A 24,189-nucleotide genomic window follows, 5' to 3' on the forward strand; every position below is an offset into this window, starting at 1 on the left:
TTGTGATTAGAATTTTGAGGGGAAGAATTTACTCCATCTTGGAATAAGGCTGTAACATATAAAGTGGAAAAAGTGATGCGCTGTGAAAACTTTCCAGTTGCACTGTAAAGAAAAAAAAATCCTCTGGAAGAAGAGGGAACAATATCAAAGTGAGAAAACATGTTTAAATGATCTTTTTTTTTCCTGAGTGAATCAGGCTTCACATTATCAAAGAACAGCAAATACGGTGTTGACTGTTTCTGCAGATTACTGGTGCAGTAGAAAACATGGATGCTGTGTTGAAGTAGTCTGACTATTTCTAATGGCAACAGTATATCCATTATATGAGCCGTTCTTCCTTGGGCAGGGGCAGAGGCAGGCCTGGTTTTTCAGACCCTGCTGTGCTGGCCTGTTTCTTCTCCTCTGCACTGGGCCTGTACACTCCTTCCATTTGTCTTTTCTTTCGGATGACACACATCAGCAGGAGAAGAGTCAGACTGAACAGGAGCAGCAGTGTGGGTGCAAATGCTGACACTTTGGTGGAAAACAACATCTGTGTCACCATGTTGACACTGAAAGAAGAAGAACAATCATACAGGTTAAGTGGGGCAATTCCAAATCAAGCCAATCACATGTAATTTGTTTGAATCATATTTGTCTAATAGATTACAATTTGTTCATGTAAATGGGGAATCTTCTTCACAGACTAAAGTTAATTATGGAGTTCCACAAGGTTCTGTGCTAGGACCAATTTTATTCACTTTATACATGCTTCCCTTAGGTAGTATTATTAGACGGTATTGCTTAAATTTTCATTGTTACGCAGATGATACCCAGCTTTATCTATCCATGAAGCCAGAGGACACACACCAATTAGCTAAACTGCAGGATTGTCTTACAGACATAAAGACATGGATGACCTCTAATGTCCTGCTTTTAAACTCATAAAACTGAAGTTATTGTACTTGGCCCCACAAATCTTAGAAACATGGTGTCTAACCAGATCCTTACTCTGGATGGCATTACCCTGACCTCTAGTAATACTGTGAGAAATCTTGGAGTCATTTTTGATCAGGATATGTCATTCAAAGCGCATATTAAACAAATATGTAGGACTGCTTTTTTGCATTTACGCAATATCTCTAAAATCAGAAAGGTCTTGTCTCAGAGTGATGCTGAAAAACTAATTCATGCATTTATTTCCTCTAGGCTGGACTATTGTAATTCATTATTATCAGGTTGTCCTAAAAGTTCCCTAAAAAGCCTTCAGTTAATTCAAAATGCTGCAGCTAGAGTACTGACGGGGACTAGGAGAGAGCATATCTCACCCATATTGGCCTCTCTTCATTGGCTTCCTGTTAATTCTAGAATAGAATTTAAAATTCTTCTTCTTACTTATAAGGTTTTGAATAATCAGGTCCCATCTTATCTTAGGGACCTCGTAGTACCATATCACCCCAATAGAGCGCTTCGCTCTCAGACTGCAGGCTTACTTGTAGTTCCTAGGGTTTGTAAGAGTAGAATGGGAGGCAGAGCCTTCAGCTTTCAGGCTTAAAACTTTCCTTTTTGCTAAAGCTTATAGTTAGGGCTGGATCAGGTGACCCTGAACCATCCCTTAGTTATGCTGCTATAGACGTAGACTGCTGGGGGGTTCCCATGATGCACCGTTTCTTTCTCTTTTTACTCTGTATGCACCACTCTGCATTTAATCATTAGTGATCGATCTCTGCTCCCCTCCACAGCATGTCTTTTTCCTGGTTCTCTCCCTCAGCCCCAACCAGTCCCAGCAGAAGACTGCCCCTCCCTGAGCCTGGTTCTGCTGGAGGTTTCTTCCTGTTAAAAGGGAGTTTTTCCCTTCCCACTGTAGCCAAGTGCTTGCTCACAGGGGGTCGTTTTGACCGTTGGGGTTTTACATAATTATTGTATGGCTTTGCCTTACAATATAAAGCGCCTTGGGGCAACTGTTTGTTGTGATTTGGCGCTATATAAAAAAAATTGATTGATTGATTGATGTAACATTTAAAATATTGTGCTCACCCCCTGCAGGAACAGTTAGCATGATCCAACAAGCCCTGCATTATTACATCTGCTCCTCAATCCATCCATTTCCTAAACCTGCTTATTTTAAGTAAGACCCATGGGTGAAGCCTCTCTATCACAGGGACAAAACAGACAAGCTCACTAATTCAGCAACAATCTGTGGACTGAGCAACCCAGTCTCACAGCAGTTCATGGAACTGGGTTACGAAAAGTACATAAATCTATGGGTTTGTGATGGGGGTACGAAAGTGGGGCACTTTTTATAATGGGGCACAAATTCATTTCATGACAGGGGCAAGAAATGTGGGGTGAAGGGGTTAGCAAAGCAACCTCCACCCTCGTGCCACCATGCTCTAAATTTCTGTGGAGAGCACCCCGTGTGTGTGTGTGTGTGTGTGTGTGTAAAGATAGGTAAAATAATGCATTACAGTGGTCCCTCATTTATCGTGGGAATTACATTCTAAAAATAACCCGCGATAAGCGAAATCTGCGAAGTAGTCAGCATTATTATAGACGTTTTAAGGCTGTAAAACCCCTTACTACACACTTTATACACTTTTTTCAAACAGGCATGAACATTTTCTCACTTTTCTCTTGTGTGTAAACACTCTAAGTTCAAACCTTAGTAGAAAAAAAATAGAACGTTTTCCTATAAATAATTATGATGGCTTTTAGAACTAACAAATTTAATTTTAACGATCAGCCTATAAGGTTGGACACAAGAAATTATTAATAGTGACTGACCAGTATTTCACAGTTCCTCTGATCATGCCTCTGTCTTGGCGCCGCTCCGCTGTCGCGCCTTTTTCCACTGAGTCACACCTCGGCGCAGGTGTCTTTTTCCGAGTGAAGAACACAGTTATAGGTAGTTGTTGGCACTCTTTTCTTCTGGGCGAGAAGATTCTTATAAACAGACAGGCAGAACACAATGCGCGTGCTCTACCTTCGCGGTGCCGTGACCGGCCTGCTTGATGAGGACACAGAACACAATGCGCTGTAAAACTCATGAGTCTCGGCTGAGCGCTGCCACATCAGAGTTCACCCCGGTAGATGAGAGGCCCTGTGCCTTCTGGTGGTAGGTGGAGAAAAACTCTTGACTGTTTGGAGCATACGCACAGACAGTTTGGAGTGTTCAGCCTTCTTGGGAGTCCTGTATGGGGCTCCATATGGTTCACAGCCAAGTGTGAAGTGGCTGAGATGAGGATCAGCACCTAATTTTGAGGCCATAGTTCTCCGCAAAAAACTGATCGATTGTCTATTCCGGGTAGGGAATGCAGTCTTGCCCCAAGTGGAGTTAAAGTACCTCGAGGTCTTCTTCATGACTGAGGGGACAATGGAGCATGAGAATGGCTGGAGAATTGGTGCAGCAGAAGTGGTGTGCTACTGTTGTAATGAAAAGGGAGCTGAGCAAAAAGGCAAAACTCTCGATCTACTGGTCCATCTTTGTTCCTATTCTTACCTATGGTCATTAGGGTTGGGTCACGACAAAGAACTAGATCGCAGGTACAAGCAGTCGAAATGGACTTCCTTAGGAGTGTGGCTGGTGTCTCCCTTAGAGATAGGGTGAGAAGCTCGGTCATCCATGGGGAGCTTGGAGTAGAGTCGCTGCTCCTTCGCATTGAAAGGAGCCAGCTGAGGTGGTTCGGGCATCTGGTAAAGATGCCCCCTGGGCGCCTCCCTAGGGAGGTGTTCCAGGCACGCACATCTGGGAGAAGAACCTGGGGAAGACCCAGGGCTAGGTGGAGAGATTTTAATCTCCACACTGGCCTGGGAACGTCTCAGGATCCACCAGTCAGAGGTGGTCAATGTGGCCTGGGAAAGGGAAGTCTGTGGTCCCCTGCTGAAGCGTTTCCCACTCCAACCCATAACCATTTGAAGATGAGTGACAAACAACTCTCGGGCAAAAGAAAGGCAGAGTCAGAAAGATGGCAATAAGTGCAGATTTGTTTGGGAGTAGATGCTCCTTCATTAATGTCTACGCACCAAACATACGCTCCTGATTTGTTTGCCAATATTTGCAAGGTGGCAAAACAATTGGGGGATACATACATTTTTATTGGGGGAGGGGGGATTAATCAGGTAAGAGACCAAGCCCTAGATAAATCTAAAGTCACTAATGCAAGCCCAAAGAGTAAACAGCAGTTCAGTTGCACCTTATTAACCTCTATGGAGAATGAAAATGGGACATTAGTGACAGGCAGAGGAGATTTTTTTTTTTTTAAAGCTTTATTTATAAACGTTTTATGATTTCACAACACAAAGAAAACGGTACAAAACAAATCAAACCCACCCCAAAACTAAGATAACACAATACAGAAAAAAACAAAACACACAACTAGACAGTGACTCATACACAGTTTCTAAAGTCAAATCTAGCTTTTCTTCCGTATATTTCAGAAAGGGTTGCCAGATATTCAAAAATGTTGTGTTTTGCCCTTGAGGGTATGTCTGACCTTTTCAATTCTCATGAAGTAAAAATGTCTTTAAATCCGCTGCAAGTGTGTTGGAAGGTGTAGCATTTTTCCAGTTTAGCAAAATCTGTGAGCAAGAAGTGTACAGTAGGCCAGAAAGTCCTGTTGGTATTTATTTAAATTATGAGTCTGGGATTATGCCAAAAAGAGCCACTACTGGGCATGGGTCCAAAGGTAGCCTAAAAGTGTTTGAAAGTGTCTTAAACACACCTGTCCAGAAAGGCCTTAATTTTAAACAGCTCCAAAATAAATGAAAATAGCTACCACATATTTTACACCGATCCCAGTTAGGGTATATGTGAGGAAATCTTTTTGATAGTCTATCCTTGGACCAATTGCACTATTTTACATTGCAAAAGGCCATGTCTGGCACAGATTGACAAAGTATGGACCCTAATGAGAATTTTTGCCCATATCTCCTCTGATAGATCTCTTCCTAGGGCCTGTTCCCATTTTGTTTTTATTCTGTCAAGAGATGGATCACTGAATGATAACGACACATTATAAAGAACTGAAATCATTCCCTTAAAAGATTTAAACAATGTTAATAATGTGTCGGAGTCTGGTTGCGAAGGCAGAATTGGAAACTGAGTAAATTGCTTCCTAACAAAGTCATGGACATGTAGATACCGAAAAATGTATGTATCATTTCAACAACTCTGCACTGATTTTGGCATTGCACAAACTGTCCATTCACAGACAAATCCTGAAATGTCCTGATCCCCTTATGTTGCCAGAGTAAAAAAGCATTACCCTCCAGTGAGGGGGAATGTGATTTGCATGAATTGGAGCTTTGATTGCGAGGCAATGCCATCCATAGACTACGGATTTGCTTCCATATATACTCAACAAAAATATAAACGCAACACTTTTGGTTTTGCTCCCATTTTGTATGAGATGAACTCAAAGATCTAAAACTTTTTTCACATACACAATATCACCATTTCCCTCAAATATTGTTCACAAACCAGTCTAAATCTGTGATAGTGAGCACTTCTCCTTTGCTGAGATAATCCATCCCACCTCACAGGTGTGCCATATCAAGATGCTGATTAGACACCATGATTAGTGCACAGGTGTGCCTTAGACTGTCCACAATAAAAGGCCACTCTGAAAGGTGCAGTTTTATCACACAGCACAATGCCACAGATGTCGCAAGATTTGAGGGAGTGTGCAATTGGCATGCTGACAGCAGGAATGTCAACCAGAGCTGTTGCTCGTGTACTGAATGTTCATTTCTCTACCATAAGCCGTCTCCAAAGGCGATTCACAGAATTTGGCAGTACATCCAACCAGCCTCACAACTGCAGACCACGTGTAACCACACCAGCCCAGGACCTCCACATCCAGCATGTTCACCTCCAAGATCGTCTGAGACCAGCCACTCGGACAGCTGCTGAAACAATCGGTTTGCATAACCAAAGAATTTCTGCACAAACTGTCAGAAACCGTCTCAGGGAAGCTCATCTGCATGCTTGTCGTCCTCATCGGGGTCTTGACCTGACTCCAGTTTGTCGTCGTAACCGTCTTGAGTGGGCAAATGCTCACATTCACTGGCGTTTGGCACGTTGGAGAGGTGTTCTCTTCAACTCTTTGCGAAGGAGATGTGTTGCACTGCATGAGGCAAATGGTGGTCACACCAGATACTGACTGGTATCCCCCCCCAATAAAACAAAACTGCACCTTTCAGAGTGGCCTTTTATTGTGGGCAGTCTAAGGCACACCTGTGCACTAATCATGGTGTCTAATCAGCATCTTGATATGGCACACCTGTGAGGTGGGATGGATTATCTCAGCAAAGGGGAAGTGCTCACTATCACAGATTTAGACTGGTTTGTGAACAATATTTGAGAGAAATGGTGATATTGTGTATGTGGAAAAAGTTTTAGATCTTTGAGTTCATCTCATACAAAATGGGGGCAAAACCAAAAGTGTTGCGTTTATATTTTTGTTGAGTAGTTAATGTTAAGATCAATGGATTCACCATGAAGGGAGCCGTGCCGCCGTGTTGTTTTGAACATTGTAAATAAGATTACGCAAGCGAGGTGGTTTATGATCCCAAATAAAACCAGAAATAATACCATCTAATTTAAACAAAAAATGCATTGGTAATAAATTGTCATGATCGTGGCCTGAGTAGGGCATTGAGCCCCCCCCCTTTTCTGTTATTCTCTCCAGTTTTGATTTATTAGTTGTTTATTTTCATCATGGTTTATTCTGTTATGTTTTACATGTCACTTTGTTTTCTTTGTTACTATTTACTTTGGCCTTTTGTTCTGTTCTAGTTTTCTTCAGTCAGTTGTATTTTCATTTATTGTTTATTAGGTTATCACTTGTTTATTTTGCTATTGTCACCAGTTTAGTTTTGCTTTAGTATTTATGCTCCATGTTTCCTGGTCAGTTCTCATGTAAGTCCTTTTGTTCTCATGTCCATGCCTATTCTAGTTCTTGGCAGTTATATTGTTTTTTTCTCTATTCAATATTCTGCTATTCGTCGTACCCAGCTTATGTTCACGCCACGCCCTGCACCTGCCTTTTTGTCTGTGTCCCTCACATTGATTCAGTCTGTTTAGTATTTTCATTCACTCTCTCTTGGCACCTGTTCACACATCTTTGTGTATTACATCACTCCACCTTGTGCACTCCTCTCCCCGCTATCTTGCCCGTGTATAATCTTTGTTCACTAGCCACGCCCGTTATAGGTCTTTCCTCACGAGCACCTCATAAACGCCACCTGTTCCTCATCTCACATCCTGATTAGTCCACCTGTATTTAAACCTCACAGTCCGTCACTTCCCTGCCAGATTGTTGTCTCCATACACTTTCCAGCGCCCATTTTTTCAGTCCTGAGTTTGCCAAGCGGTGTTCTGATTTCTGCTCTGTTCTCCTCGACTATGCCTCTTGCCTCTCCCCAGATGTCCGTGTTTGCTCGTGCCACAGAACCCTGACCCTGCTTGTACCTCTGCCTCACTGACTGATCACATGTGACTCATCACTGTGCTTGTTCTGTTAGACCTCAGTGCTGCTTTTGATACTGTTGACCATAAAAATTTTATTACAGAGATTAGAGCATGCCATAGGTATTAAAGGCACTGCGCTGCGGTGGTTTGAATCATATTTGTCTAATAGATTACAATTTGTTCATGTAAATGGGGAATCTTCTTCACAGACTAAAGTTAATTATGGAGTTCCACAAGGTTCTGTGCTAGGACCAATTTTATTCACTTTATACATGCTTCCCTTAGGCAGTATTATTAGACGGTATTGCTTAAATTTTCATTGTTACGCAGATGATACCCAGCTTTATCTATCCATGAAGCCAGAGGACACACACCAATTAGCTAAACTGCAGGATTGTCTTACAGACATAAAGACATGGATGACCTCTAATTTCCTGCTTTTAAACTCAGATAAATCTGAAGTTATTGTACTTGGCCCCACAAATCTTAGAAACATGGTGTCTAACCAGATCCTTACTCTGGATGGCATTACCCTGACCTCTAGTAATACTGTGAGAAATCTTGGAGTCATTTTTGATCAGGATATGTCATTCAAAGCGCATATTAAACAAATATGTAGGACTGCTTTTTTGCATTTACGCAATATCTCTAAAATCAGAAAGGTCTTGTCTCAGAGTGATGCTGAAAAACTAATTCATGCATTTATTTCCTCTAGGCTGGACTATTGTAATTCATTATTATCAGGTTGTCCTAAAAGTTCCCTAAAAAGCCTTCAGTTAATTCAAAATGCTGCAGCTAGAGTACTGACGGGGACTAGAAGGAGAGAGCATATCTCACCCATATTGGCCTCTCTTCATTGGCTTCCTGTTAATTCTAGAATAGAATTTAAAATTCTTCTTCTTACTTATAAGGTTTTGAATAATCAGGTCCCATCTTATCTTAGGGACCTCGTAGTACCATATCACCCCAATAGAGCGCTTCGCTCTCAGACTGCAGGCTTACTTGTAGTTCCTAGGGTTTGTAAGAGTAGAATGGGAGGCAGAGCCTTCAGCTTTCAGGCTCCTCTCCTGTGGAACCAGCTCCCAATTCAGATCAGGGAGACAGACACCCTCTCTACTTTTAAGATTAGGCTTAAAACTTTCCTTTTTGCTAAAGCTTATAGTTAGGGCTGGATCAGGTGACCCTAAACCATCCCTTAGTTATGCTGCTATAGACGTAGACTGCTGGGGGGTTCCCATGATGCACTGTTTCTTTCTCTTTTTGCTCTGTATGCACCACTCTGCATTTAATCATTAGTGATCGATCTCTGCTCCCCTCCACAGCATGTCTTTTTCCTGGTTCTCTCCCTCAGCCCCAACCAGTCCCAGCAGAAGACTGCCCCTCCCTGAGCCTGGTTCTGCTGGAGGTTTCTTCCTGTTAAAAGGGAGTTTTTCCTTCCCACTGTGGCCAAGTGCTTGCTCACAGGGGGTCGTTTTGACCGTTGGGGTTTTACATAATTATTGTATGGCCTTGCCTTACAATATAAAGCGCCTTGGGGCAACTGTTTGTTGTGATTTGGCGCTATATAAAAAAATTGATTGATTGATTGATGTGTACCAAACCCGAGCCCAGAATAAAGACCATGATTTCCTTCACACCTAAGCCTAGTCTGGGAGTCTGTATTGTGGGTCCAGCCGCTCCTGGTGCCGGGCTGCCGTCTGCCCTGACATAAATATTGGAATACATTGAAAAAGATAGCTAAATTTAGGGAGCATGTTTATCTTGGTGTTTATTTTACCTGCAATCAATAGGTTTAAAGATAACCAGCATTTAAGATTCTGTTCTAGGTCCATTACAAGGGGGTGAAATTTTGCAAACAAACTGATCAACAGTAATCTTAAAAGGGAAAATTGTGTAGTGGATATACTTGGGCCAAAGAATTAACTGGAAAGATTTTGCTTTTTTGGAGATTTATTTTATAACCTGAAATACCACTAAAGGCCTCGAGAGTGGATAAAAACAGGAAAGGAAGCATCAATATTGGAAATGTAAAGACTCATATCAGCATATAAGGAAATTTTCTGCTTGAGACCTTCTCTGATTATAAAAGTTATTGCTGAATCCTGTCTAACCGATATGGCCAGAGGCTCCAAAGCTAATGCAAATAGCAGGGGCGAGAGGGGGCAACCTTGCCTAGTTCCACGAGAGATAGGAAACGCTGTTGAGTATAGCCCATTCCTGCAAACTGACACTAAGGGGTTGGTATAGAATAGTCTTATCCAATGTATAAATTGTTTGCCAAAACTGAACTTTCTAAGAGGATAAAACATTTAATCCCATTCAAGTCTATCAAAAGCTTTTTCAGCATCCATTAACATTATTATTTCAGGAGATGAGGAGCTAGGTACACCATAAATGTTAAATAACCTGCGAATATTAAAGAATATTTTTTATAAACCCTGTTTGATCAGCAGAGATTCATTGAGGTAAAACCTTTTCTACTCTTGATGACAAGACCTTAGCTAAAATTTTTTACATCAACATTATATGGGGCAGTAAGATGCACAATTTTCCAGATCCTTATCCTTTTTCACTATAGGGGATATGGATGCCAAGGTTAATGACTGAGGGAGGGTACCTACAGTAAAAGATTCATTGTACATGTTAAGTAAATGTGGATGAATTTATTAGAAAATTTCTTAAAAAAAAAAAATCTCAGGTGGGAACCTATCTGGACTGGAGCACTTCCCTGTTTGAAGAGATTTTAATGGCAATTTCCAGCTCCACAGCCATAATTGGCACATCCAACCTGCTTTGAAATTCTTTTTTAGAGAAGGTATGATGTCTAGAAACTTCCTACTTTTAAACTCTGATAAGACTGAAATGATGGTGCTTGGTCCAGTGAGACATCGGCATCAATTTCACCAGTTAACACTCAGCCTAGGCTTGTGTGTCATACATCACACTGACAAAGTGAGGAACCTTGGGGTAATTTTTGATCCTTCGTTGTCCTTTGGCCTCCATATTAGAAATATTACTAGGACTGCTTTCTTCCACCTGTGAAATATAGCGAAGATTCGTCCCATCCTGTCTATGGCTGATGCTGAGACCGTGATCCATGCGTTCATCTCTTCTAGATTGGACTACTGCAATGTTCTAGTTTCTGGTTTACCGCAGTCTAGCATTAGGGCTCTCCAATTGGTTGAAAATGCTGCAGCCAGACTTGATACGAAGCAGAAAGTTCGACCACATTACACCCATTTTGGCGTCTCTTCACTGGCTTCCTGTCCCAGTGAGATCAGATTTTAAGGTTCTGGTACTAACCTATAAAATTATTCATGGACTGGCACCCCCCTACCTAGCTGACCTAATTAAACCTTATGTACCGGCCCGGGCTTTACGTTCTCAGGGTGCAGGACTACTTTGTGTCCTGAGGGTGAATAAGAAGTCTGCGGGTCACAGAGCTTTCTCTTATTGTGCCCCTGTTCTGTGGAATGGTCTCCCTGCATCAATAAAACAGTCAGATTCTGTGGAGACTTTCAAGTCCAGACGTAAGACACACTTTTCCCTTTCATATGGCTAGCATACTGGTACAGTTTTGTTTTACACTTTTTACTCTTAATTCATGTTATTAGCAATTGGAGCGGGCTGCGGCCTCAACTTGACATAATTCTGGGTCTTTTAGTGAAGCTTAGCGCTAGCGGCCGGCGATCACCTTAACATTTCTTCTGTTTTTCTTGTTGATTAATGCTGGCAAATTATACAGTATTTTTTGTCTTTCTGATGCCCGATTCTGTTTTTTTTTCCCTCTGTTTAAAAGGTGCAGCTTCATCCAGAGATGGGAGTTGTATTTGTGTTGGCGACCCTCCTGTCCTGTGCACCAACAGCAATTCTTGTATATTCATCCATGAATTGTTCAATCAATCAATCAATTTTTTTATATAGCGCCAAATCACAACAAACAGTTGCCCCAAGGCGCTTTATATTGTAAGGCAAGGCCATACAATAATTATGTAAAACCCCAACGGTCAAAACGACCCCCTGTGAGCAAGCACTTGGCTACAGTGGGAAGGAAAAACTCCCTTTTAACAGGAAGAAACCTCCAGCAGAACCAGGCTCAGGGAGGGGCAGTCTTCTGCTGGGACTGGTTGGGGCTGAGGGAGAGAACCAGGAAAAAGACATGCTGTGGAGGGGAGCAGAGATCGATCACTAATGATTAAATGCAGAGTGGTGCATACAGAGCAAAAAGAGAAAGAAACAGTGCATCATGGGAACCCCCCAGCAGTCTACGTCTATAGCAGCATAACTAAGGGATGGTTTAGGGTCACCTGATCCAGCCCTAACTATAAGCTTTAGCAAAAAGGAAAGTTTTAAGCCTAATCTTAAAAGTAGAGAGGGTGTCTGTCTCCCTGATCTGAATTGGGAGCTGGTTCCACAGGAGAGGAGCCTGAAAGCTGAAGGCTCTGCCTCCCATTCTACTCTTACAAACCCTAGGAACTACAAGTAAGCCTGCAGTCTGAGAGCGAAGTGCTCTATTGGGGTGATATGGTACTACGAGGTCCCTAAGATAAGATGGGACCTGATTATTCAAAACCTTATAAGTAAGAAGAAGAATTTTAAATTCTATTCTAGAATTAACAGGAAGCCAATGAAGAGAGACCAATATGGGTGAGATATGCTCTCTCCTTCTAGCCCCCGTCAGTACTCTAGCTGCAGCATTTTGAATTAACTGAAGGCTTTTTAGGGAACTTTTAGGACAACCTGATAATAATGAATTACAATAGTCCAGCCTAGAGGAAATAAATGCATGAATTAGTTTTTCAGCATCACTCTGAGACAAGACCTTTCTGATTTTAGAGATATTGCGTAAATGCAAAAAAGCAGTCCTACATATTTGTTTAATATGCGCTTTGAATGACATATCCTGATCAAAAATGACTCCAAGATTTCTCACAGTATTACTAGAGGTCAGGGTAATGCCATCCAGAGTAAGGATCTGGTTAGACACCATGTTTCTAAGATTTGTGGGGCCAAGTACAATAACTTCAGATTTATCTGAGTTTAAAAGCAGGAAATTAGAGGTCATCCATGTCTTTATGTCTGTAAGGCAATCCTGCAGTTTAGCTAATTGGTGTGTGTCCTCTGGCTTCATGGATAGATAAAGCTGGGTATCATCTGCGTAACAATGAAAATTTAAGCAATACCGTCTAATAATACTGCCTAAGGGAAGCATGTATAAAGTGAATAAAATTGGTCCTAGCACAGAACCTTGTGGAACTCCATAATTAACTTTAGTCTGTGAAGAAGATTCCCCATTTACATGAACGAATTGTAATCTATTAGACAAATATGATTCAAACCACCGCAGCGCAGTGCCTTTAATACCTATGGCATGCTCTAATCTCTGTAATAAAATTTTATGGTCAACAGTATCAAAAGCAGCACTGAGGTCTAACAGAACAAGCACAGAGATGAGTCCACTGTCCGAGGCCATAAGAAGATCATTTGTAACCTTCACTAATGCTGTTTCTGTACTATGATGAATTCTAAAACCTGACTGAAACTCTTCAAATAGACCATTCCTCTGCAGATGATCAGTTAGCTGTTTTACAACTACCCTTTCAAGAATTTTTGAGAGAAAAGGAAGGTTGGAGATTGGCCTATAATTAGCTAAGATAGCTGGGTCAAGTGATGGCTTTTTAAGTAATGGTTTAATTACTGCCACCTTAAAAGCCTGTGGTACATAGCCAACTAACAAAGATAGATTGATCATATTTAAGATCGAAGCATTAAATAATGGTAGGGCTTCCTTGAGCAGCCTGGTAGGAATGGGGTCTAATAAACATGTTGATGGTTTGGAGGAAGTAACTAATGAAAATAACTCAGAACAATCGGAGAGAAAGAGTCTAACCAAATACCGGCATCACTGAAAGCAGCCAAAGATAACGATACGTCTTTGGGATGGTTATGAGTAATTTTTTCTCTAATAGTTAAAGAATTGATCAAAATCCGGTTGCACTTCGTGTTCAGAGGTATAAAGAGACTGGTAAAATTCCTTAAAATTGCTTTTAAATTTTTTCCACTATCTAATGTGTAGCCATCAGATGTTTTAATATTTGCGATAAACCTGGAAAATGAAGCTTGTCGAATATGATGGGCGAGCAACTTGCTTGCTTTCTCACCAAATTCATAAAAACGATGGCGAGATTTCAAAAGATTTTTTTCCGCTTCTGTAGACAGTAAAATGTCAAACTTGTTTTTCTCTATAAAGGAGCTGTTTAAACAACTCGGGGGTATGTTGCTTGTAAAAGTGAGATGTGGTTTGTCATGTCAGTTTTTCTTTATTAACTTGTCTTTTGTTGTGAGCCAGCCATACGTGACATAATCTGACCCCTTATGAAGGCCTTGAGAGCCTCCCACAAGGTTCCATGTGATACATCTGCAGTGCCATTCATTTCAAAAAGAAGTCAATTTGACTGCCTATAAATTTGGTGAAATCATCCTGAGATAAAACAGAAATGCCAAGTCTCCAGGGGGTCTTACATCTGTACATTATTTTCAGTCTGAAATTGATATGGATTGATCAGAAGTTGCTATATTGTTTATTTGATAACTATTTACAGAACAGCCTCAAAATTGAGATTCAAATCAGTGTTTCTGATCACAAAAGTAAGAGAACCATTTACAGAACAAGTTTTTTATGAACTCAGAACATGAATATTCTTAAGGGTATGAATGAGTTGACATTCAGTGTAGTAGGAAATTATGAAGTATGCATGAACAAGAGTTGTCATAATCAACACAACTTTATTATTATTTTTAATTTTATGATCAAACTGATTTTTTTCAATTATTTCTTTATTTTTTACTACCCAGCGTTCTTGGCATTTTGATTAAGGTGTCTGTGCGTGTGTGTGACAGTGAGAGGAAGAGAGAGAGGTTGTTATAAGACTATTTATATAATTGTCAGCCTTCTTCAATGTATTCTTCTCAAAAGCACCACATTCAGTACAAGCAAAGTTTTCCAACTGACTTTATATCACCAGCCAGCAAACAAGCGGTTTTAAAAAAAACACGACCGGAGCGGAGTCAGTGAGCGACAACATGAGCCGTTTTCAGCTCTGTCTTGTCAAATGCACCACGTACGTTACGAAACAAGTTCACCAAGCAATGTTAAATACCGTGAGATGGAGTCATGCCAAACAGAGAGATCAGATCCTATGTGTCTGTGTGGGCGTGAGAAGCTGCAGAGAGACGTGTCTGTATAGGGAGGGGCGGGTGCTGTGTGTGACTGGCCAATCACAGAGTGTGAAGACAGTCCATTAGCCAATCAGGATTTTCCTTCAGCACAAGCACAGATATTGAGTTTTAATCAGATCATGCTCGTGCTCGTCAAAAATGCTTTATCTGTACCAGATACTTGTCTGAAACGAGTATCCGGCTCCACCCTAATATGCACACCCAGTGGGATTGCGGTAACGCCATATATCTGTCATAGAATAATCCTCAATAAATGAGTCGATGACTCGAGCACATTTTGATAAATCTTGAAGTAGAAGTGGAGGACCAATCCAAAACTGGATCAAGACAGCAATTAAAATCCACACCTAAAACTAAATGAGTGTCTAAATTGGGTAGGTTGTACAGAAAATCTGGAAAAAAAAAAATGTATCATTGTCCCAATTTGGCACATATAGATTTGCTAATAGTAAGTAAGTCCCTTCGGCTGCTCCCTTGTTTGCACTCGGGGTCGCCACAGCAAATCCAAGGTGGATCTGCATGTTGAATTGGCACAGGTTTTACGCCGGATGCCCTTCCTGATGCAACTCCACATTACATGGAGAAATGTGGCGGGGGTGGGATTTGAACCCGGAGCCTTCTGAACTGAAACCAAGCGCATTAACCACTTGGCCACCACCCCTGCATAGATTTGCTAATATTACTGGTATATTAACTATGAGGCCTGTGATAACTACATAGCGACCTCCAGAGTCTGCAATAATGTTGGATGCTGTAAACTGTAATGACTTATGAATTAGAATAGCAGTTCCTCTAGCTCTACTGTTAAAAAGAGAATGATAAGATTGAGCAACCCAACCTCAGTGTATCTTCATATGATCTGATTTGTTCAAATGCATTTCCTGTAAATAGGCAATCTGAAGCTTTAAAGTATCAAGATGGGAAAGAGCCTTATTTATCTTTGGTTTCCCTAGCCCCCTGACATTCCAACTCGCAAACGTCACACTAGAGCTGGTCACTGGTGATACGCATGACATATTGAGATTTCAAACAAATTAACCGTGCAGTGGAGATTACTGTGCCAGTCTGAACCCTCTGGAAGTAATTTAAAATAAAAAGAGAATGTTATTACTGTGAAGGAAGTCCTGTGTAATGATGAAAGAATAAGCAAAACAAACACCACCACATATACCCACCCCAGCACCCCCCCAACACAGGTGCTTAACATTTTCTTTAAAACTCCCAATTTGTTCAATTCGTGTCAACATTTTTAACACTAACAAACTAACACGCGAATAAAGGCCCACCCTTTCAAGAAAAGAGAAAAAAAAAAATCCATACACACACACACACACACACACATATATATTATATATATACACACACACACGTACCCATGCGCAGAGTACTGCGCTGAGTATAATGGAAAAGATAACAAAATTAAATCACCTACTGATAAGTTTAAGCACTTAATTGTAGTCCAGTGGCTAACGTAAATCAGGTACAACGTGTAAAGGCATTATATCACATACAATATGGTAGAGTCCAGCAGAGAGAGCGAAAGGAGAAAAAAAAAAATAAAAAATAGTGCAGTCAGCAGGGAACAGTTAGGTCAGCAGAGAGACGTTCTTAAAACTTAGTTAGCACGTCCATGCTTATATTTATGACCATGGTATAATGAAGCGTCCAGTTAGTCATTAGTTCTGGTGACTTGCATGCGGTTCACATAGTCCAGAGCCTGCTCCGGTTCCTCGAGCACTTGTCCCTTCTACCCCGGAAATGTGATGCGCATAGTGGCAGGAAAATGCAGACTAAACTTCACACCTTCAATGGACCTCATCCTCTTCTTCATGTCTCCAAAGGCAGCTCTCTTCTTTGACACTTTAGAGGTGTAGTCAGGAAAAACATACACCCTTTTCCCTCTGTAAGCAAGTTGCTTCTGCTGGTTGGTTTTACGCAACATTTCGTCTCGTACCTTGGTATAGTGCACATGCATAATAATCACCCGTGGTGGCTCGCCAGGCTTGGGTTTTGCACGAAGGGTTCGATGTGCTCGGTCCAAAGAGGGGCTTCCTCCAGTCTCAAAATGTCCTTCAGAAGCTCGGACACAAACTTTGTTACTAACTGCCCCTGTTCTGCCGACTCCTCAATCCTGACAAGGTGTAAATTATTTCGTCTTGACCTGCTTTCAAGAGCTTCAGTTTGGGCTTGTAACACTTTTACCTCTCTCTGGAGCTGTGTAACTGCGGTACTCAACATTGCCAGTGAAATTTGCTGATTTCTCCAGGTTACAGATTCGGCTCTCCTGTGACGTCAGCAAGGCCTGTAGGCTAGCTTGCTTGTTACAATGCCCATTGTCTTTTTTTATACCCATCTTCAGATCATTAATTTCTTTGCCACTCATCTCACAGACTCTTGTGGGCAAAGCTTGTGTTAACATCTTCACAGTCAGCCTGTCTTCAGTGCTGTTAGCCTCAGAGTCCACTGAGTTAGTGGCTACTGCTAACATAGCAGAGCTAGTTTGGGAGAGATTACATTGTGCTCCTTGTCACAGAAGGTCATTTCAGGTGCGTTCTCAAAACATGTGTGTTACTAAACAGGTACTATGAAAGGCTAGGTTGAACTTGAAAGAGCTGAGCCCTATTATTGAGAGAAAAAAAAAAAAAAAAATGTAACCTGCCCGGAACATGACTACATCTCACAGCACCGCCTCACGTCTCCCGGAGATTTATTTATTTTTTAAATCAAAAATTATGTACTTCACAGGGTGGGCTAGAACAAGAGGAAACAGATAGGTTCTTGTCTCAAGTGGGCCTACCAACCCTGTCTGGGGAAAAGCAAAAGGAGATTGGTGGAGCTATTACACTGGAAGAGGTTCAACAAGCTGTAAGGAAAATGACCTCTGGTAAAGGTCTTGTAAATGACGGGCTGCTTACAGATTTCTATAAAGAATTTGTGGACCTACTACCACCAAAGCTAGTGACAGTATTTCAAGACAACATTAAGAGGGGTCATACTACCAGAGAGTATTTGATCTGCGGTAATAACCTTGATGCATAAGAAAGGCAAAAAATCCAAAGCTCTGTGGAAATTATTGTCCAGTGTCTCTTATAAATGTACATGTCAAAATACTGGCCAAGATATTAGCTTTGCACTACATCTACTAAGCCCGATTTATCCAGATCAGGTTGGGTTTCAGCAGATAATGTACATGGGCCACTACATTTAATTTGGCAGATGAGAAATTGCCCTGAACTCAGAGTTGCTTTCTCTTTAGATGGAGTGAAAGCTTTTGACAGAATTGAGTGGACTTGTTTAAAACGCTACACAGGTTTGGATTAGGCTCCTCCTTTACAAATTTGGTTACAATTCAATGATCAAGGGTATTTTAGCTGGAAAGATGGAACACAAACTATTTCTGTATGTAGATGATATTTTGTTAGTGCCCTCAAATCCAGAAACAGCTGTCCCTCAAATTCTGTGTTTAATTGATACTTGATCTCTTCTATAAGAAAATCTCACTCAACTAAGAACCTGTATTCACAACACCCCCCTCCCCCATTGTCTCAATCAGAGTTACAAAACCCAATGCAGGATAATTGGGGGCATGTAAATGATAGTTTTATGAGAAAATCTCACCCACCTAAACTTGAGGCTCTTAAAAGAGCAAGGGAGGTGGATTTAGGGGGGCGAGATTGCTATGGAGACGTGGGAGGAAGTTATTAGGTCCTGGCACAAGGTGAGACACAGAGCCGCTTAATCATCCACAGAATGTATTGGACCCCCAGTAAGATGACAAGGCTAAAGCTCTGATTTGGTGTTATCCTGGAGATGTGAGCGGTGAAAGGAAACACTTGTACACATGTTGTATGACTGTGAAATGACACAGAACCTTTGGAAAAAGACATTTATTGAAGTTCTTGAGATATATCTCAGAGTCCCGCCTTACACATTCTGGGTTTGATAAGAAATTAAATGATCCTATCAGTACACTCAGTGGTGTAAGCTGGCCCTCACAACAGAGTGTGGTATCATTCTGAGACACTGGAAATTGGTTGACTTCTAGGCTAAATGACCAAGGGGAGGCGTTTTTGAAATTATGGGCTCCTACAAGATGAGTGAAACATGGCAGACTGATTTTCATGTGAATGATGAAGTATTGTAACTGTAACAAGGGCTTGGATAGTATATATTTACCTTTCCCGTTTTTCTTCCTTTTCTTGCTGTTACCAATGTTATAGTTGTAGAGGACTTGTTCCTGTCCCAATTTAGGTATGTGTTGATGTGTTTCAATGTTCATATAGCAATTTAAAAAAAAAAAAAAAAAGACCTGGAAGGAGCTTATGGCACCTTTTGGCAGCACGTTGCACTCACCAAAAAATCTTCCCACAGGTTTTGTTCAAAACATTTAACTCCAAGCTAACCAAGGCTGCTATTTTGATATGTTCCACTGATGTGGTCTCTTCATCTTCACCCTGTTATCAGCATGTGACCCTAGCAGAGCTGAAAGTCAGCCATTTCACAGTTCTGTGCTGTTCTTAGTCAGCCCACATGACTAGGAGGTTCTATACACTCAAAAACAATGCACTGCCCAACTAAAAACAAGGCATAATCTCCACAGAGAACATATTATGACTTATCAGACCAAGTTAAGTTTAACAAAGCTTAAACAGGGGATTCAGACTTTAACCATTAACCCAGCTTTTGCCCACAGAGAGTGAAAAGTTGAGTAACATCAATAAGCACTGAGGTCCACTAGACTCCGCAGCAGCAAAGTTGACTGTCAGTCGGGCAAACGCTGCTGTTCATTGTGGTCCCAGAAAAATTTAATATGCTTAAAATCTTCAATGTTCATGTTAAAATGGTGGCAAGAGATGATGTCGGCTACAACTAGGTCTCCTCTGCTAGTATGCCATTACTACTCTGTTTACCTGTGCTGGCCATCACTGGCCAATGACTGAGGCTTGACTGAATGCACCAACTCCTCTGGATCCGCTGAGCATGAAGCAATATGTAGAACCCGTCTAGGCAACGTACCAGTGGCATGTGATGCAATCGCAGAATTATATCGAGTTGATATAGACCAAGTCACATCACAAACGCCGAGTTGACCATCAGCTCTACCCTCCAATGAGCTGACCTCCAGAGAAAGTTGACCTATGTCCTTTAGTAAGTTGGACCATTGGCAAACGTCGAGCTCTGCCAGTACAATGCTGTCCTCCTCTGAGCTACGTTAACCTGCATTGAAGACAGGAAATTTGGACCCCTGGAGTGAGTCAGAGATTTTTGGGAATCTGCTACGTGAGCTAATGTCAGACACTTCACGTCATAGTATGAATGGGTCCCAAGTGGTTTTGGATGCTTGAGTTGCTTTGTCCTCTACAAGGTTAATTAAGTTGAATCAACTTAAATGTTTTAGTGTAATTATAACCAAATAATTAAGTAATTCTAATTTCTTTATTGTACCTCTGTTCTACTCCAAAATGTTCATACAAATTGTTATTTAATTTTGTGATTTTTTTAAAGTTACTTCGCTATAATCAGACATGTTACATGTTGCAATTTCCAGTGTTACAATCAAACTGTTTATTTTGAAACCATTGCTATGTCCAGCTGTTTTCTTAAATGGAATACTTTTGCACCAAAAGGTTTTAATGTGTCCTTCATAAAAGTCAGGAAATTTTTATCCTAATCAGCAGATGCCAAAAAAGCCTGCAGATGTAAATGTTTTGTAACTTTGAATTTAATGAAGTAAGGTACAGTCCCCCTATAATGCACACACCTTTATACAAAAAGATGCAAGTAGTCAGATGTTTAAAAAAAAAAAAGCGACCCATTTTAATTATTCCAGGCTGCTAAGAATGCAGTGGCCCTTAATTGGAATAAGCAGCTACAGAAAATGAGTGGACATGAATCAAATGAACTTTTAATGTGTGTTTAACTTTTCAATGACTAATAATGTACAAGCTTTTAATACAAAAACATGAAAAATTGCTCTGACCCGGAAGAAATACATCTGTGTCTCTGTATAACAATGTTTTTGTGTGTGTTCCTGTGTGGCCAAATTTCTGATAAATGTATGTCACAGTGCCCTCTAGTGTGGCTGTATAAAGCAATGTGACAACCAACCCCAGTCTTCCGTACTTAACACACTGATGCAGATGGAGCAGAGTCCATCAACTTAATTTTTAAATTAAGCATCTCAGTTTATCTTTTTTTTTTTTAATTGCAGATAAATAGATTACATCCTTTTAAAGCAGCACTTTCTGATTTACACCAAGCTTGTCTTGCTTTTTAAAAATGTACTCATAACAAACAAGTTCTTCCATTGTCATGCATGCCTTGAGGATTTTCAGTGCTCCCTCAGAGAAATAAGATGTGTGCTTTCACCATATTAACACACAACTGATGCCATGGCCAAGGTTGGCAATGAATGTGCATGCTCCTTTATTCAAATGCAAACTGATAACTCGTATTGTGGAACCCACAGGTCGGGGTAAGTTGTGCTGCTTTCACCCAGCTTGAAGTTCAGGATTTAAGCTGGGCTTGGTCACACTTTGTGGGAACAGTTTAGCAGCAATACCCCCCCATTCAGACATAAAATTCTGTTTTGCAAAGACAAATATTCACATATTAAATATGCATTTCACAGAAGGATGCCACTCTCCAAACATTTCTACTGCTTTTGTGATATAAAGAGCAAACGTGTTGCTTTGTTTACATTGTGTGAACAATGTAAACATTCAGTCCTGTTAGCTGCTTCAGTGTCTATGACAAAGTCACCTCTAGTCATCATTAATCTCTATGGGCTGATATCAGCAGGGCAGCTATGGAATCCACCTCAGTGTTTGTGACGTTTTGGCCAGATTGGACTGAAAATTTAATTTCTGGACACTGAAACATCATGTGGACAGACTGACTGCAGTCCATTTACTGAGACTCTGCTCTTCACTCTGTGGAAGTTGTCTGAGCCAGCAGACACCGAGGCCCCTGGAGTTTGTTTATATGGTTGACCATTTTTGTCATGCTTTTGAATCATTTGTTGCTGTGGCCAAAAAAGATTGTTACTCCATTGAGTCTGGTCTGCTTATACTCTTATGAAGCACATTGGGGCATTACACTGTGAGTTAGTGGTGTATAAATAAACTGAACTTTGCCTAGAGAATTATTATTATTGAAGATTTTGGAGTCAATTTTTCACTCAGGGCTGAGCTTCAGTCACATAGGAAATGTATGGTATTGTGGGTGACGACCATAGGACCTGGGAGGAGCAGGGGGACAAATAGCTGAAACACTAATGAAAATTAAGTTTGACCCCCAATGATTCTGAGGTGGATAAACAAAAATTTTGTTGAGCCTCACCAAAACCTTCAGCCTTGACCATGATCAAAATAAAGCTTTTCAGGGCAATTCTGGTGTCAACCTACATGCACACAGCAAATGTAGTGAAAAACTAGCCAATAGACCTCAAAGAACTACTGGGAAAAATAAATAAATAAATAGCGCCCACACACAAACAAATAGGTCTCAGATTACAGTATTAATATTCAGAGCGCCTCTAGCTGAGACTTTAGATGATCATCTCCCCATGGAAACGTTTAAATGTAGGCCATTGATATCATTACAATAACTATGTGTTGGAAGGCTACTATTACAGCAGTGATGCAACATACTAACCATAATAACCCAAATTTTACAGATATAGACACTGAAACAAGAAACGTTGGTTGATATGAAGCAAGTTAAAGAAAACAAAAGGCAGGGATACTTACACAGAGTCACAGAACATCAGTTAGGGCGGCTGCTGAAACAGTAGTCCGAAGATTTAAAGTCACAGCTGCCATAACTGTGCCAGTTTTTAAATGTAAACGGTTTTTCACACGGTTAAGGACGTGAACAGTTTGACTGATGAAGAGCAACAACATACAACCACCCACGGGAAAGAAGTGGATCCAGTGGAAGGTTAAAACGAGAAGTGTAGTCAAACAAAACTACTTGTGGCAACACCGACACACCCAACAAAGTTTGTACAGCTGCAGGCCGGCTGGTGGAATGTCACACTTCCAGTTACACCTGTTTGACCTCCACCTCAGCTGAAACCTGCCACAATAAAAACTGGAATCCCCCTTGAATACGGTCAGAGACCACAGAGGTCCTGAACAGGAGACACGGACAGAACTCATACTGTGTGTCTAAGATGTCTTGAAGCAGATAAATGTGATGTGTTCAGGACTTACCTGCCAGTCAGAGCTCAGGTGAGATGACTCATTCGCTGTTTATAATAAAGCAGAGAAGAAAGTCCATAAGCCATCCAAGTCTAAGACTCCATATAAAACCTGAAGAAGAGTCTCTTGGTCTCACCTGTCTCAACACATGCTAATGAAGTAACACAGTGCCATCGGGCACCAATCACAAACAGCTGCTCTCTCTCTCTCTCAACACTAACTTCTTTTTAAACATTTTGTTGTGGTGTTTGTTTGAAGTTTGTCTTCATGGCTCCTGCACAGACAAACACTGGATAATGCTGAAGAGGAAAGTTTGTGCAAGTTAGTTGCAACAGTTTGCCTCTGGTGTGGCCTAGTTTTGCTAACCAAACAAATTTTATTCATATCTGAATAGGAGTTGCCATCGCAGAACAAATAGCTTCTCAAATAGATAGAAGGTTTCTTGAAAGTAATACTGAATGAAAATTTTCAACATTTTGTAACCATTCTAGAAATGTACTGCTATTTATCAATATGTTCCCAGAAATACCAATTCCACTTTTTATGGTTCTCATTTTAAATAATAATAATAATTAAATATTTTTTGATGAGGCAATTTGTCCTCAAGGCATACAATGAAAAACACCTTAAAAAAACAAGAAAAAGGGCGATTTCCTGAAATTCAAAAGTGTATACATTAGAAAATCTGAGTCATTTGAGTTTGAGTTTATTTCTTTGTAACCATATTTAGAATTGATCCACTTCCAAATGTTCAACCCAGTCTCACAGCATATCATGATTCAGCAGCACAAAATATTGGTTCATCATGTTGTCCCGAAAAGTGCAAAATTTTCGTCATGGAAGCACATATTCATTCTAATTCATTCTGTGATGGCTGCATGTAATTAAAAGTGGAGTGGGGGGTGGTTATGGTTAGGGTTAGGGGAAGGAGTAGGGTTAGGTTATGGTTAAGGTTAGGGTTGGGGGTAGGAGTAGGGTTAGTAATAGTGAGTTTAAAAAAAACCCGTCACAAAAAATTTGAATCATTTTGTGACGGGAGGATAAAAAAAACATGGGACTGGGCTGAGTTTGCACTACATTGAAATACCCCTTCTGCACTAGATTTCCAAGATTTTTTTTTATTAATATGCATATGTCATTGACATGAACAAGTGAAGCTCCTCACCATCTCCTCATGTCATTTAGGTCCTTCAGATTTTATTTTCAGAAAATTGTTCTTGGGAGCATTAACAGACCCCGCCCACAGCCCTCTTAAACCCCTGCCATTTTAAGCATTTTTTTTATTTGCCATTCATG

At 40.8% G+C, this 24,189-nt stretch overlaps 1 protein-coding gene across 1 annotated transcript; it reads right to left on the minus strand.

Annotated features, from left to right (window-relative positions):
- On the minus strand, positions 1 to 22,671 carry crb3b (crumbs homolog 3b). The gene is made up of 2 exons (XM_034188412.1): positions 22,441 to 22,671; positions 1 to 551 (listed from the first exon to the last, which is right to left on the minus strand). Exons 1-2 carry the CDS (start codon positions 22,455 to 22,457, stop codon positions 320 to 322), a joined length of 249 nt encoding a protein of 82 aa, XP_034044303.1. The 5' UTR covers positions 22,458 to 22,671; the 3' UTR covers positions 1 to 319.
- Positions 22,672 to 24,189: the final 1,518 nt, after the last annotated feature.

Source organism: Thalassophryne amazonica, chromosome 15, assembly GCF_902500255.1.
Source record: "Thalassophryne amazonica chromosome 15, fThaAma1.1, whole genome shotgun sequence".
Classification (NCBI taxonomy): domain Eukaryota; kingdom Metazoa; phylum Chordata; class Actinopteri; order Batrachoidiformes; family Batrachoididae; genus Thalassophryne; species Thalassophryne amazonica.